This window comes from Saccoglossus kowalevskii, chromosome 12 (assembly GCF_978046115.1).
Source record: "Saccoglossus kowalevskii chromosome 12, keSacKowa6.1, whole genome shotgun sequence".
Lineage (NCBI taxonomy): Eukaryota > Metazoa > Hemichordata > Enteropneusta > Harrimaniidae > Saccoglossus > Saccoglossus kowalevskii.
The window spans coordinates 559,752-578,202 of record NC_140652.1 but is presented as its reverse complement, the minus strand read 5'-3'; the positions used below and the strand labels follow the sequence as shown (position 1 = coordinate 578,202).

The 18,451-nt window shown below is 41.2% G+C and overlaps 1 protein-coding gene across 1 annotated transcript in view; it reads right to left on the bottom strand.

Moving 5' to 3' along the window:
- Positions 1-18,451, bottom strand: part of LOC100329038 (kielin145) — a 69,272-nt gene that overhangs the window by 1,965 nt on the left and 48,856 nt on the right. The window contains exons 22-25 of the mRNA XM_085506274.1: positions 5,510-5,630; positions 4,181-4,295; positions 3,846-3,950; positions 3,220-3,384 (exon numbers count right to left, since the gene is read on the bottom strand). Of these exons, the coding sequence (XP_085362400.1) occupies positions 3,220-3,384; positions 3,846-3,950; positions 4,181-4,295; positions 5,510-5,630 (506 nt within the window). The remainder of the gene's footprint in view (positions 1-3,219; positions 3,385-3,845; positions 3,951-4,180; positions 4,296-5,509; positions 5,631-18,451) is intronic.

The following is an 18,451-nucleotide window of genomic DNA, read 5'->3' as shown; positions in this document are numbered from 1 at the left end:
GACATGAATTACAGTGATTGGATGCCATAACTAAACACATGACATGAATTATGGTGATTGGATGCCATAACTGAACACATGACATGAATTATGGTGATTGGATGCCATAACTGAACACATGACATGAATTACAGTGATTGGATGCCATAACTGAACACATGACATGAATTACAGTGATTGGATGCCATAACTGAACACATGACATGAATTATGGTGATTGGATGCCATAACTGAACACATGACATGAATTACAGTGATTGGATGCCATAACTAAACACATGACATGAATTATGGTGATTGGATGCCATAACTGAACACATGACATGAATTATGGTAATTGGATGCCATAACTGAACACATGACATGAATTATGGTGATTGGATGCCATAACTGAACACATGACATGAATTACAGTGATTGGATGCCATAACTGAACACATGACATGAATTATGGTGATAGGATGCCATAACTGAACACATGACATGAATTATGGTGATTGGATGCCATAACTGAACACATGACATGAATTACAGTGATTGGATGCCATAACTAAACACATGACATGAATAATGGTGATTGGATGCCGCAACTGAACATATGACATAAATTATGGTGATTGGATGCCATAACTGAACACATAACATGAATTATTGTGATTGGATGCCATAACTGAACACATGACATGAATTATGGTGATTGGATGCCATAACTAAACACATGACATGAATTATGGTTATTGGATGCCATAACTAAACACATGACATGAATTATGGTGATTGGATGCCATAACTGAACACATGACATGAATTATGGTGATTGGATGCCATAACTGAACACATGACATAAATTACAGTGATTGGATGCCATAACTGAACACATGACATGAATTATTGTGATTGGATGCCATAACTGAACACATGACATGAATTACAGTGATTGGATGCCATAACTAAACACATGACATGAATTATGGTTATTGGATGCCATAACTGAACACATGACATGAATTATGGTGATTGGATGCCATAACTGAACACATGACATGAATTACAGTGATTGGATGCTATAACTAAACACATGACATGAATTACAGTGATTGGATGCCATAACTAAACACATGACATGAATTACAGTGATTGGATGCCATAACTGAACACATGACATGAATTATGGTGATTGGATGCCATAACTGAACACATGACATGAATAATGGTGATTGGATGCCGCAACTGAACACATGACATAAATTACAGTGATTGGATGCCATAACTGAACACATGACATAAATTACAGTGATTGGATGCTATAACTAAACACATGACATGAATTATGGTGATTGGATGCCATAACTGAACACATGACATGAATTACAGTGATTGGATGCCATAACTAAACACATGACATGAATTATGGTGATTGGATGCCATAACTGAACACATGACATGAATTACAGTGATTGGATGCCATAACTGAACACATGACATGAATTATGGTGATTGGATGCCATAACTGAACACATGACATAAATTATGGTGATTGGATGCCATAACTGAACACATGACATGAATTACAGTGATTGGATGCCATAACTGAACACATAACATGAATTATGGTAATTGGATGCCATAACTGAACACATGACATGAATTACAGTGATTGGATGCCATAACTGAACACATGACATGAATTACAGTGATTGGATGCCATAACTGAACACATGACATGAATTATGGTGATTGGATGCCATAACTGAACACATGACATGAAATATGGTGATTGGATGCCATAACTGAACACATGACATGAATTATGGTGATTGGATGCCATAACTGAACACATAACATGAATTATTGTGATTGGATGCCATAACTAAACACATGACATAAATTATGGTGATTGGATGCCATAACTGAACACATAACATGAATTACAGTGATTGGATGCCATAACTAAACACATGACATGAATTATGGTAATTGGATGCCATAACTGAACACATGACATGAATTATGGTGATTGGATGCCATAACTGAACACATGACATGAATTACAGTGATTGGATGCTATAACTAAACACATGACATGAATTATGGTGATTGGATGCCATAACTGAACACATGACATAAATTATGGTGATTGGATGCCATAACTGAACACATGACATGAATTACAGTGATTGGATGCCATAACTGAACACATGACATGAATTACAGTGATTGGATGCCATAACTAAACACATGACATGAATTATGGTAATTGGATGCCTTAACTGAACACATAACATGAATTATGGTAATTGGATGCCATAACTGAACACATGACATGAATTACAGTGATTGGATGCCATAACTGAACACATGACATGAATTATGGTGATTGGATGCCATAACTGAACACATAACATGAATTATGGTAATTGGATGCCATAACTGAACACATGACATGAATTACAGTGATTGGATGCCATAACTGAACACATGACATGAATTATGGTGATTGGATGCCATAACTGAACACATGACATGAATTATGGTGATTGGATGCCATAACTGAACATATGACATGAATTATGGTGACTGGTTTTCATAAGTGAACTCATGCAGAAAATTCCTTAATATTAACGCAAGGTTATTATGAGGATGTACAGTACAGCGGTAGTATCGAGCAGCGCACAGTGGAGGTCGATGCGACCGCATACTGTCTGACCGTGTACATTCCCCCAGGGATACATCAAAACGTTTAGAATGTAAATCCAAAACGTTTATAACAGATTTAGCGAACTTCTTTGTGTGGGGTCCAGTCAAACCCTGGAGGAAGCTATGTTTGTTTTTATTATTAGAGGATGCTTATGCACGTAATTGCTCCATATTTCGAATTAGCGTTTCCTAATATGATAGGATGAAAATATCCCGTGCAATACCGCAAAATTACGGCATGCTGTAACTTATGGCGTTACGGTGACAGATGTATAATAATATTTGTTAATCAGCCACATTCAAACATGAGGAGACATTACATGCACAAAGTCCATGTAGGAAATAATAAACAGGATTATGTTGAAAAATGTAGTACATTGCAGTTAAAGATGAACCATGCCACTGTGCCACATTTCACTCAAGTCAGTTTTAGTCAAAATATTGGTGAAATTATATTCAACAAATGACCATACTGACATATATTACCCTGTTTTGTTTGTTTTCTTATTGATAATGTCATACCTTCCAACTGTTTCCAAACTTAGCAACATCAGTAACAATCTGCCCAGATCTCATTTTTAAGTCATCTTGTGGGTAACTATTAAAGTTACCACAAAGACCACATGTTTTACCACTATATATCCCAGGAAGACTCACTTCAAGGTAACTTTTTCCATCCCAATGAACCTATATAGAAAAAAACAATTATAGGTTATTTGTCACCAATAAGAGAATATTGCGATGTATCACAAGTTTTTATGTTTGATGTTTGAGATTATACTGGCATGCATTGCTGTATACTGAAATGGCGTGATCTGATTGGTCAAATGATACCATGTGAATGTGGTATATCACATGATACATGGCAGGGTTCATTTAACGTGTGTTATCAGCTACTCAGACCATAACAAACAGTGGACAACAGTAAACAGTCTAAACCTGTGTGACTTAGGAATATTATTCTGCTGAATATTATTGGAATTATCAGACCCACAATTAAAGTTTACAACGACAACGACGGCAAGGCAGCAGAATGACATTTTGCCACTACTATGACCTTATTACAGGCAAGTAAAACAAAATTAGGCTAAAGGTATTCAACTCTAGAGCCAAAAAGGTTTGTACATTGGAGGAAAATTAAATTGTACCTTTAATCCTATATTGGTGTTGATAAAGATATTATTACCAGCTCTCATCTCAATATACAGTGTAGGTTCACTAAGGTAAGGTAGGACAACAATCTGACCATTCACCTGATAACAATAATAAACAAGTCAATGACACAGTCCATTAGGTTAGTGACTGAGTTTATTATAAACAATAATTCAGCAAATATGGTGATATTTTGAACAAAATCTTAGCCAAGTTTTTTAAAACTGTAAATAAGATAACTGCCAGCCAGACATTTTGGATTTGATGGTGAAACAATACACATGCATTTGTCCAATATGGAGTTTGTAAGCTTGTATAATTAATGACATACCTGTACTAAGCCACTTTGACCAAGGTCTACTTGCATACCAGATACAGTCACTGTAACCTTTTGAGTCCATGACACAGCACCAAATGACCCTCTGTCATCATTCTCCACTTCAACACTGAAAACAACAAAATGAAGACAAACTGACAACCAATCTTATATCACACATATTAAACTAATTGCCAGGGTAACAAAGATGTTTTCAATAATTACATTTTTTTAATAAAAATAAAAAAAAATACTAAAGATTTGAAAAAGAAGTTAAAAATGTTAAAAATATAAACTTTGATCTATTTGCAAAGGCAAATGATGAACAAAAAACACAGATTTCAATTGAAAACAAGCAGCCTCTCGGCTGAGATAGCTCCGCTGCTAGCAATGCACATTTCAATTAAAGAACAGAAGATATCATTAGAAAATGAACAATATGCATAGTATCAATGCAATGGGACTTGCTGTTTTCAACAAGTTTTCAAAAATATCATTTTTCACCATAAATGATTGTGGTTTTTAACAAGAAGAAAATATCACTTTTTACCAAAAATGACAAAAATATTCACCAAAATTAGAGAATTGAAGATATCATCATGAAATGAACAAATTTGAGAGTGGTCCACATGTAGTACCTATATATGTAATATCAAAGCAATTGGACTTGCGGTTTTTAACAAGAAGTTGAAAATATCACTTTTTACCAAAAATGACAAAAATATTCACCAAAATTAGAAAATTGAAGATATCATCATGAAATGAACAAATTTGAGAGTGGTCCACATGTAGTACCTATATATGTAATATCAAAGCAATTGGATTTGTGGTTTTTAACAAGAAGTTGAAAATATCACTTTTTACCAAAAATGACAAAAATATTCACCAAAATTAGAGAATTGAAGATATCATTACAAAATGAACAAATCTGAGAGAGATCCACATGTAGTACCTATATATGTAATATCAAAGCAATTGGACTTGCGGTTTTTAACAAGAAGTCGAAAATTACCAAAAATGACAAAAATATTCACCAAAATTAGAGAATTAAAGATATGATCATGAAATGAACAAATCTGAGAGAGGTCTACCCAAGGTACATATACACCAAGTATCAAAGCATTCAGGCTTGTAGTTTTCAAGACGAAGTCGAAAAAGTAAAACATTGACACGGACAACGGACGCCGGACGACGAACAATCACTCATATGATAAGCTCCGCTCGACAAAGTCGACAGCGGAGCTAAAAAATTATACGAAATTAAAATAGATTTCCATGGCAACGCTATTGAAAGACAATACTGTGATAAATAATTAACATATTGACTTATTATGTAATACATACATGTAATCCTGATTCTCACAATCCATAGACATAATGTATTTACATGTACCCTGGAAATGAATCATCTTTCCATCAAATGTCCGGTAATGTGGATCTCCAAACGCTATGCATGTGGCTGGCTCTGTAACAACAATCATGTATGAATTCATCAAAGCTTTTTAGAATCTGATAATTTCAAATTATGTTTTTGGAATTTCATATGTTGTGAAAGATTTCTAAGGTGAGGTATACAAGTGATATACCATGTAGATCAGATGCAAATTGAAGAAGTCGAGTGAAATGCGATATGACCACAATATGAAAAAACAAACCTACAGTTTTAGAAATCATAATTAAAATTAGTGAATTTGTGAGAAAATGATTCGTGTACCATTTTTGGTAATGTCAGTGCTTAGCAGCAAAGCATATAATATGTGCATTTCATGGTCAGCATTGCTCTTACTGCCACATGATCTTTTGAAAAATGTGCAATACAAGTACTACAGGACACACACACCACTTACTAGACACACACACACCACTTACTAGACACACACACACCACTTACTAGACACACACACACCACTTACTAGACACACACACACCACTTACTAGACACACACACACCACTTACTAGACACACACACACCACTTACTAGACACACACACACCACTTACTAGACACACACACACCACTTACTAGACACACACACACCACTTACTAGACACACACACACCACTTACTAGACACACACACACCACTTACTAGACACACACACACCACTTACTAGACACACACACACCACTTACTAGACACACACACACCACTTACTAGACACACACACACCACTTACTAGACACACACACACCACTTACTAGACACACACACACCACTTACTAGACACACACACACCACTTACTAGACACACACACACCACTTACTAGACACACACACACCACTTACTAGACACACACACACCACTTACTAGACACACACACACCACTTACTAGACACACACACACCACTTACTAGACACACACACACCACTTACTAGACACACACACACCACTTACTAGACACACACACACCACTTACTAGACACACACACACCACTTACTAGACACACACACACCACTTACTAGACACACACACACCACTTACTAGACACACACACACCACTTACTAGACACACACACACCACTTACTAGACACACACACACCACTTACTAGACACACACACACCACTTACTAGACACACACACACCACTTACTAGACACACACACACCACTTACTAGACACACACACACCACTTACTAGACACACACACACCACTTACTAGACACACACACACCACTTACTAGACACACACACACCACTTACTAGACACACACACACCACTTACTAGACACACACACACCACTTACTAGACACACACACACCACTTACTAGACACACACACACCACTTACTAGACACACACACACCACTTACTAGACACACACACACCACTTACTAGACACACACACACCACTTACTAGACACACACACACCACTTACTAGACACACACACACCACTTACTAGACACACACACACCACTTACTAGACACACACACACCACTTACTAGACACACACACACCACTTACTAGACACACACACACCACTTACTAGACACACACACACCACTTACTAGACACACACACACCACTTACTAGACACACACACACCACTTACTAGACACACACACACCACTTACTAGACACACACACACCACTTACTAGACACACACACACCACTTACTAGACACACACACACCACTTACTAGACACACACACACCACTTACTAGACACACACACACCACTTACTAGACACACACACACCACTTACTAGACACACACACACCACTTACTAGACACACACACACCACTTACTAGACACACACACACCACTTACTAGACACACACACACCACTTACTAGACACACACACACCACTTACTAGACACACACACACCACTTACTAGACACACACACACCACTTACTAGACACACACACACCACTTACTAGACACACACACACCACTTACTAGACACACACACACCACTTACTAGACACACACACACCACTTACTAGACACACACACACCACTTACTAGACACACACACACCACTTACTAGACACACACACACCACTTACTAGACACACACACACCACTTACTAGACACACACACACCACTTACTAGACACACACACACCACTTACTAGACACACACACACCACTTACTAGACACACACACACCACTTACTAGACACACACACACCACTTACTAGACACACACACACCACTTACTAGACACACACACACCACTTACTAGACACACACACACCACTTACTAGACACACACACACCACTTACTAGACACACACACACCACTTACTAGACACACACACACCACTTACTAGACACACACACACCACTTACTAGACACACACACACCACTTACTAGACACACACACACCACTTACTAGACACACACACACCACTTACTAGACACACACACACCACTTACTAGACACACACACACCACTTACTAGACACACACACACCACTTACTAGACACACACACACCACTTACTAGACACACACACACCACTTACTAGACACACACACACCACTTACTAGACACACACACACCACTTACTAGACACACACACACCACTTACTAGACACACACACACCACTTACTAGACACACACACACCACTTACTAGACACACACACACCACTTACTAGACACACACACACCACTTACTAGACACACACACACCACTTACTAGACACACACACACCACTTACTAGACACACACACACCACTTACTAGACACACACACACCACTTACTAGACACACACACACCACTTACTAGACACACACACACCACTTACTAGACACACACACACCACTTACTAGACACACACACACCACTTACTAGACACACACACACCACTTACTAGACACACACACACCACTTACTAGACACACACACACCACTTACTAGACACACACACACCACTTACTAGACACACACACACCACTTACTAGACACACACACACCACTTACTAGACACACACACACCACTTACTAGACACACACACACCACTTACTAGACACACACACACCACTTACTAGACACACACACACCACTTACTAGACACACACACACCACTTACTAGACACACACACACCACTTACTAGACACACACACACCACTTACTAGACACACACACACCACTTACTAGACACACACACACCACTTACTAGACACACACACACCACTTACTAGACACACACACACCACTTACTAGACACACACACACCACTTACTAGACACACACACACCACTTACTAGACACACACACACCACTTACTAGACACACACACACCACTTACTAGACACACACACACCACTTACTAGACACACACACACCACTTACTAGACACACACACACCACTTACTAGACACACACACACCACTTACTAGACACACACACACCACTTACTAGACACACACACACCACTTACTAGACACACACACACCACTTACTAGACACACACACACCACTTACTAGACACACACACACCACTTACTAGACACACACACACCACTTACTAGACACACACACACCACTTACTAGACACACACACACCACTTACTAGACACACACACACCACTTACTAGACACACACACACCACTTACTAGACACACACACACCACTTACTAGACACACACACACCACTTACTAGACACACACACACCACTTACTAGACACACACACACCACTTACTAGACACACACACACCACTTACTAGACACACACACACCACTTACTAGACACACACACACCACTTACTAGACACACACACACCACTTACTAGACACACACACACCACTTACTAGACACACACACACCACTTACTAGACACACACACACCACTTACTAGACACACACACACCACTTACTAGACACACACACACCACTTACTAGACACACACACACCACTTACTAGACACACACACACCACTTACTAGACACACACACACCACTTACTAGACACACACACACCACTTACTAGACACACACACACCACTTACTAGACACACACACACCACTTACTAGACACACACACACCACTTACTAGACACACACACACCACTTACTAGACACACACACACCACTTACTAGACACACACACACCACTTACTAGACACACACACACCACTTACTAGACACACACACACCACTTACTAGACACACACACACCACTTACTAGACACACACACACCACTTACTAGACACACACACACCACTTACTAGACACACACACACCACTTACTAGACACACACACACCACTTACTAGACACACACACACCACTTACTAGACACACACACACCACTTACTAGACACACACACACCACTTACTAGACACACACACACCACTTACTAGACACACACACACCACTTACTAGACACACACACACCACTTACTAGACACACACACACCACTTACTAGACACACACACACCACTTACTAGACACACACACACCACTTACTAGACACACACACACCACTTACTAGACACACACACACCACTTACTAGACACACACACACCACTTACTAGACACACACACACCACTTACTAGACACACACACACCACTTACTAGACACACACACACCACTTACTAGACACACACACACCACTTACTAGACACACACACACCACTTACTAGACACACACACACCACTTACTAGACACACACACACCACTTACTAGACACACACACACCACTTACTAGACACACACACACCACTTACTAGACACACACACACCACTTACTAGACACACACACACCACTTACTAGACACACACACACCACTTACTAGACACACACACACCACTTACTAGACACACACACACCACTTACTAGACACACACACACCACTTACTAGACACACACACACCACTTACTAGACACACACACACCACTTACTAGACACACACACACCACTTACTAGACACACACACACCACTTACTAGACACACACACACCACTTACTAGACACACACACACCACTTACTAGACACACACACACCACTTACTAGACACACACACACCACTTACTAGACACACACACACCACTTACTAGACACACACACACCACTTACTAGACACACACACACCACTTACTAGACACACACACACCACTTACTAGACACACACACACCACTTACTAGACACACACACACCACTTACTAGACACACACACACCACTTACTAGACACACACACACCACTTACTAGACACACACACACCACTTACTAGACACACACACACCACTTACTAGACACACACACACCACTTACTAGACACACACACACCACTTACTAGACACACACACACCACTTACTAGACACACACACACCACTTACTAGACACACACACACCACTTACTAGACACACACACACCACTTACTAGACACACACACACCACTTACTAGACACACACACACCACTTACTAGACACACACACACCACTTACTAGACACACACACACCACTTACTAGACACACACACACCACTTACTAGACACACACACACCACTTACTAGACACACACACACCACTTACTAGACACACACACACCACTTACTAGACACACACACACCACTTACTAGACACACACACACCACTTACTAGACACACACACACCACTTACTAGACACACACACACCACTTACTAGACACACACACACCACTTACTAGACACACACACACCACTTACTAGACACACACACACCACTTACTAGACACACACACACCACTTACTAGACACACACACACCACTTACTAGACACACACACACCACTTACTAGACACACACACACCACTTACTAGACACACACACACCACTTACTAGACACACACACACCACTTACTAGACACACACACACCACTTACTAGACACACACACACCACTTACTAGACACACACACACCACTTACTAGACACACACACACCACTTACTAGACACACACACACCACTTACTAGACACACACACACCACTTACTAGACACACACACACCACTTACTAGACACACACACACCACTTACTAGACACACACACACCACTTACTAGACACACACACACCACTTACTAGACACACACACACCACTTACTAGACACACACACACCACTTACTAGACACACACACACCACTTACTAGACACACACACACCACTTACTAGACACACACACACCACTTACTAGACACACACACACCACTTACTAGACACACACACACCACTTACTAGACACACACACACCACTTACTAGACACACACACACCACTTACTAGACACACACACACCACTTACTAGACACACACACACCACTTACTAGACACACACACACCACTTACTAGACACACACACACCACTTACTAGACACACACACACCACTTACTAGACACACACACACCACTTACTAGACACACACACACCACTTACTAGACACACACACACCACTTACTAGACACACACACACCACTTACTAGACACACACACACCACTTACTAGACACACACACACCACTTACTAGACACACACACACCACTTACTAGACACACACACACCACTTACTAGACACACACACACCACTTACTAGACACACACACACCACTTACTAGACACACACACACCACTTACTAGACACACACACACCACTTACTAGACACACACACACCACTTACTAGACACACACACACCACTTACTAGACACACACACACCACTTACTAGACACACACACACCACTTACTAGACACACACACACCACTTACTAGACACACACACACCACTTACTAGACACACACACACCACTTACTAGACACACACACACCACTTACTAGACACACACACACCACTTACTAGACACACACACACCACTTACTAGACACACACACACCACTTACTAGACACACACACACCACTTACTAGACACACACACACCACTTACTAGACACACACACACCACTTACTAGACACACACACACCACTTACTAGACACACACACACCACTTACTAGACACACACACACCACTTACTAGACACACACACACCACTTACTAGACACACACACACCACTTACTAGACACACACACACCACTTACTAGACACACACACACCACTTACTAGACACACACACACCACTTACTAGACACACACACACCACTTACTAGACACACACACACCACTTACTAGACACACACACACCACTTACTAGACACACACACACCACTTACTAGACACACACACACCACTTACTAGACACACACACACCACTTACTAGACACACACACACCACTTACTAGACACACACACACCACTTACTAGACACACACACACCACTTACTAGACACACACACACCACTTACTAGACACACACACACCACTTACTAGACACACACACACCACTTACTAGACACACACACACCACTTACTAGACACACACACACCACTTACTAGACACACACACACCACTTACTAGACACACACACACCACTTACTAGACACACACACCACTTACTAGACACACACACCACTTACTAGACACACACACCACTTACTAGACACACACACCACTTACTAGACACACACACCACTTACTAGACACACACACCACTTACTAGACACACACACCACTTACTAGACACACACACCACTTACTAGACACACACACCACTTACTAGACACACACACCACTTACTAGACACACACACCACTTACTAGACACACACACCACTTACTAGACACACACACCACTTACTAGACACACACACCACTTACTAGACACACACACCACTTACTAGACACACACACCACTTACTAGACACACACACCACTTACTAGACACACACACCACTTACTAGACACACACACCACTTACTAGACACACACACCACTTACTAGACACACACACCACTTACTAGACACACACACCACTTACTAGACACACACACCACTTACTAGACACACACACCACTTACTAGACACACACACCACTTACTAGACACACACACCACTTACTAGACACACACACCACTTACTAGACACACACACCACTTACTAGACACACACACCACTTACTAGACACACACACCACTTACTAGACACACACACCACTTACTAGACACACACACCACTTACTAGACACACACACCACTTACTAGACACACACACCACTTACTAGACACACACACCACTTACTAGACACACACACCACTTACTAGACACACACACCACTTACTAGACACACACACCACTTACTAGACACACACACCACTTACTAGACACACACACCACTTACTAGACACACACACCACTTACTAGACACACACACCACTTACTAGACACACACACCACTTACTAGACACACACACCACTTACTAGACACACACACCACTTACTAGACACACACACCACTTACTAGACACACACACCACTTACTAGACACACACACCACTTACTAGACACACACACCACTTACTAGACACACACACCACTTACTAGACACACACACCACTTACTAGACACACACACCACTTACTAGACACACACACCACTTACTAGACACACACACCACTTACTAGACACACACACCACTTACTAGACACACACACCACTTACTAGACACACACACCACTTACTAGACACACACACCACTTACTAGACACACACACCACTTACTAGACACACACACCACTTACTAGACACACACACCACTTACTAGACACACACACCACTTACTAGACACACACACCACTTACTAGACACACACACCACTTACTAGACACACACACCACTTACTAGACACACACACCACTTACTAGACACACACACCACTTACTAGACACACACACCACTTACTAGACACACACACCACTTACTAGACACACACACCACTTACTAGACACACACACCACTTACTAGACACACACACCACTTACTAGACACACACACCACTTACTAGACACACACACCACTTACTAGACACACACACCACTTACTAGACACACACACCACTTACTAGACACACACACCACTTACTAGACACACACACCACTTACTAGACACACACACCACTTACTAGACACACACACCACTTACTAGACACACACACCACTTACTAGACACACACACCACTTACTAGACACACACACCACTTACTAGACACACACACCACTTACTAGACACACACACCACTTACTAGACACACACACCACTTACTAGACACACACACCACTTACTAGACACACACACCACTTACTAGACACACACACCACTTACTAGACACACACACCACTTACTAGACACACACACCACTTACTAGACACACACACCACTTACTAGACACACACACCACTTACTAGACACACACACCACTTACTAGACACACACACCACTTACTAGACACACACACCACTTACTAGACACACACACCACTTACTAGACACACACACCACTTACTAGACACACACACCACTTACTAGACACACACACCACTTACTAGACACACACACCACTTACTAGACACACACACCACTTACTAGACACACACACCACTTACTAGACACACACACCACTTACTAGACACACACACCACTTACTAGACACACACACCACTTACTAGACACACACACCACTTACTAGACACACACACCACTTACTAGACACACACACCACTTACTAGACACACACACCACTTACTAGACACACACACCACTTACTAGACACACACACCACTTACTAGACACACACACCACTTACTAGACACACACACCACTTACTAGACACACACACCACTTACTAGACACACACACCACTTACTAGACACACACACCACTTACTAGACACACACACCACTTACTAGACACACACACCACTTACTAGACACACACACCACTTACTAGACACACACACCACTTACTAGACACACACACCACTTACTAGACACACACACCACTTACTAGACACACACACCACTTACTAGACACACACACCACTTACTAGACACACACACCACTTACTAGACACACACACCACTTACTAGACACACACACCACTTACTAGACACACACACCACTTACTAGACACACACACCACTTACTAGACACACACACCACTTACTAGACACACACACCACTTACTAGACACACACACCACTTACTAGACACACACACCACTTACTAGACACACACACCACTTACTAGACACACACACCACTTACTAGACACACACACCACTTACTAGACACACACACCACTTACTAGACACACACACCACTTACTAGACACACACACCACTTACTAGACACACACACCACTTACTAGACACACACACCACTTACTAGACACACACACCACTTACTAGACACACACACCACTTACTAGACACACACACCACTTACTAGACACACACACCACTTACTAGACACACACACCACTTACTAGACACACACACCACTTACTAGACACACACACCACTTACTAGACACACACACCACTTACTAGACACACACACCACTTACTAGACACACACACCACTTACTAGACACACACACCACTTACTAGACACACACACCACTTACTAGACACACACACCACTTACTAGACACACACACCACTTACTAGACACACACACCACTTACTAGACACACACACCACTTACTAGACACACACACCACTTACTAGACACACACACCACTTACTAGACACACACACCACTTACTAGACACACACACCACTTACTAGACACACACACCACTTACTAGACACACACACCACTTACTAGACACACACACCACTTACTAGACACACACACCACTTACTAGACACACACACCACTTACTAGACACACACACCACTTACTAGACACACACACCACTTACTAGACACACACACCACTTACTAGACACACACACCACTTACTAGACACACACACCACTTACTAGACACACACACCACTTACTAGACACACACACCACTTACTAGACACACACACCACTTACTAGACACACACACCACTTACTAGACACACACACCACTTACTAGACACACACACCACTTACTAGACACACACACCACTTACTAGACACACACACCACTTACTAGACACACACACCACTTACTAGACACACACACCACTTACTAGACACACACACCACTTACTAGACACACACACCACTTACTAGACACACACACCACTTACTAGACACACACACCACTTACTAGACACACACACCACTTACTAGACACACACACCACTTACTAGACACACACACCACTTACTAGACACACACACCACTTACTAGACACACACACCACTTACTAGACACACACACCACTTACTAGACACACACACCACTTACTAGACACACACACCACTTACTAGACACACACACCACTTACTAGACACACACACCACTTACTAGACACACACACCACTTACTAGACACACACACCACTTACTAGACACACACACCACTTACTAGACACACACCACTTACTAGACACACACCACTTACTAGACACACACCACTTACTAGACACACACCACTTACTAGACACACACCACTTACTAGACACACACCACTTACTAGACACACACCACTTACTAGACACACACTACTTACTAGACACACACTACTTACTAGACACACACTACTTACTAGACACACACTACTTACTAGACACACACTACTTACTAGACACACACTACTTACTAGACACACACTACTTACTAGACACACACTACTTACTAGACACACACTACTTACTAGACACACACTACTTACTAGACACACACTACTTACTAGACACACACTACTTACTAGACACACACTACTTACTAGACACACACTACTTACTAGACACACACTACTTACTAGACACACACTACTTACTAGACACACACTACTTACTAGACACACACTACTTACTAGACACACACTACTTACTAGACACACACTACTTACTAGACACACACTACTTACTAGACACACACTACTTACTAGACACACACTACTTACTAGACACACACTACTTACTAGACACACACTACTTACTAGACACACATTACTTACTAGACACACATTACTTACTAGACACACATTACTTACTAGACACACATTACTTACTAGACACACATTACTTACTAGACACACATTACTTACTAGACACACATTACTTACTAGACACACATTACTTACTAGACACACATTACTTACTAGACACACATTACTTACTAGACACACATTACTTACTAGACACACATTACTTACTAGACACACATTACTTACTAGACACACATTACTTACTAGACACACAATACTTACTAGACACACAATACTTACTAGACACACAATACTTACTAGACACACAATACTTACTAGACACACAATACTTACTAGACACACAATACTTACTAGACACACAATACTTACTAGACACACAATACTTACTAGACACACAATACTTACTAGACACACAATACTTACTAGACACACAATACTTACTAGACACACAATACTTACTAGACACACAATACTTACTAGACACACAATACTTACTAGACACACAATACTTACTAGACACACACTACTTACTAGACACACACTACTTACTAGACACACAATACTTACTAGACACACACTACTTACTAGACACACACTACTTACTAGACACACACTACTTACTAGACACACACTACTTACTAGACACACACTACTTACTAGACACACACTACTTACTAGACACACACTACTTACTAGACACACACTACTTACTAGACACACACTACTTACTAGACACACACTACTTACTAGACACACACTACTTACTAG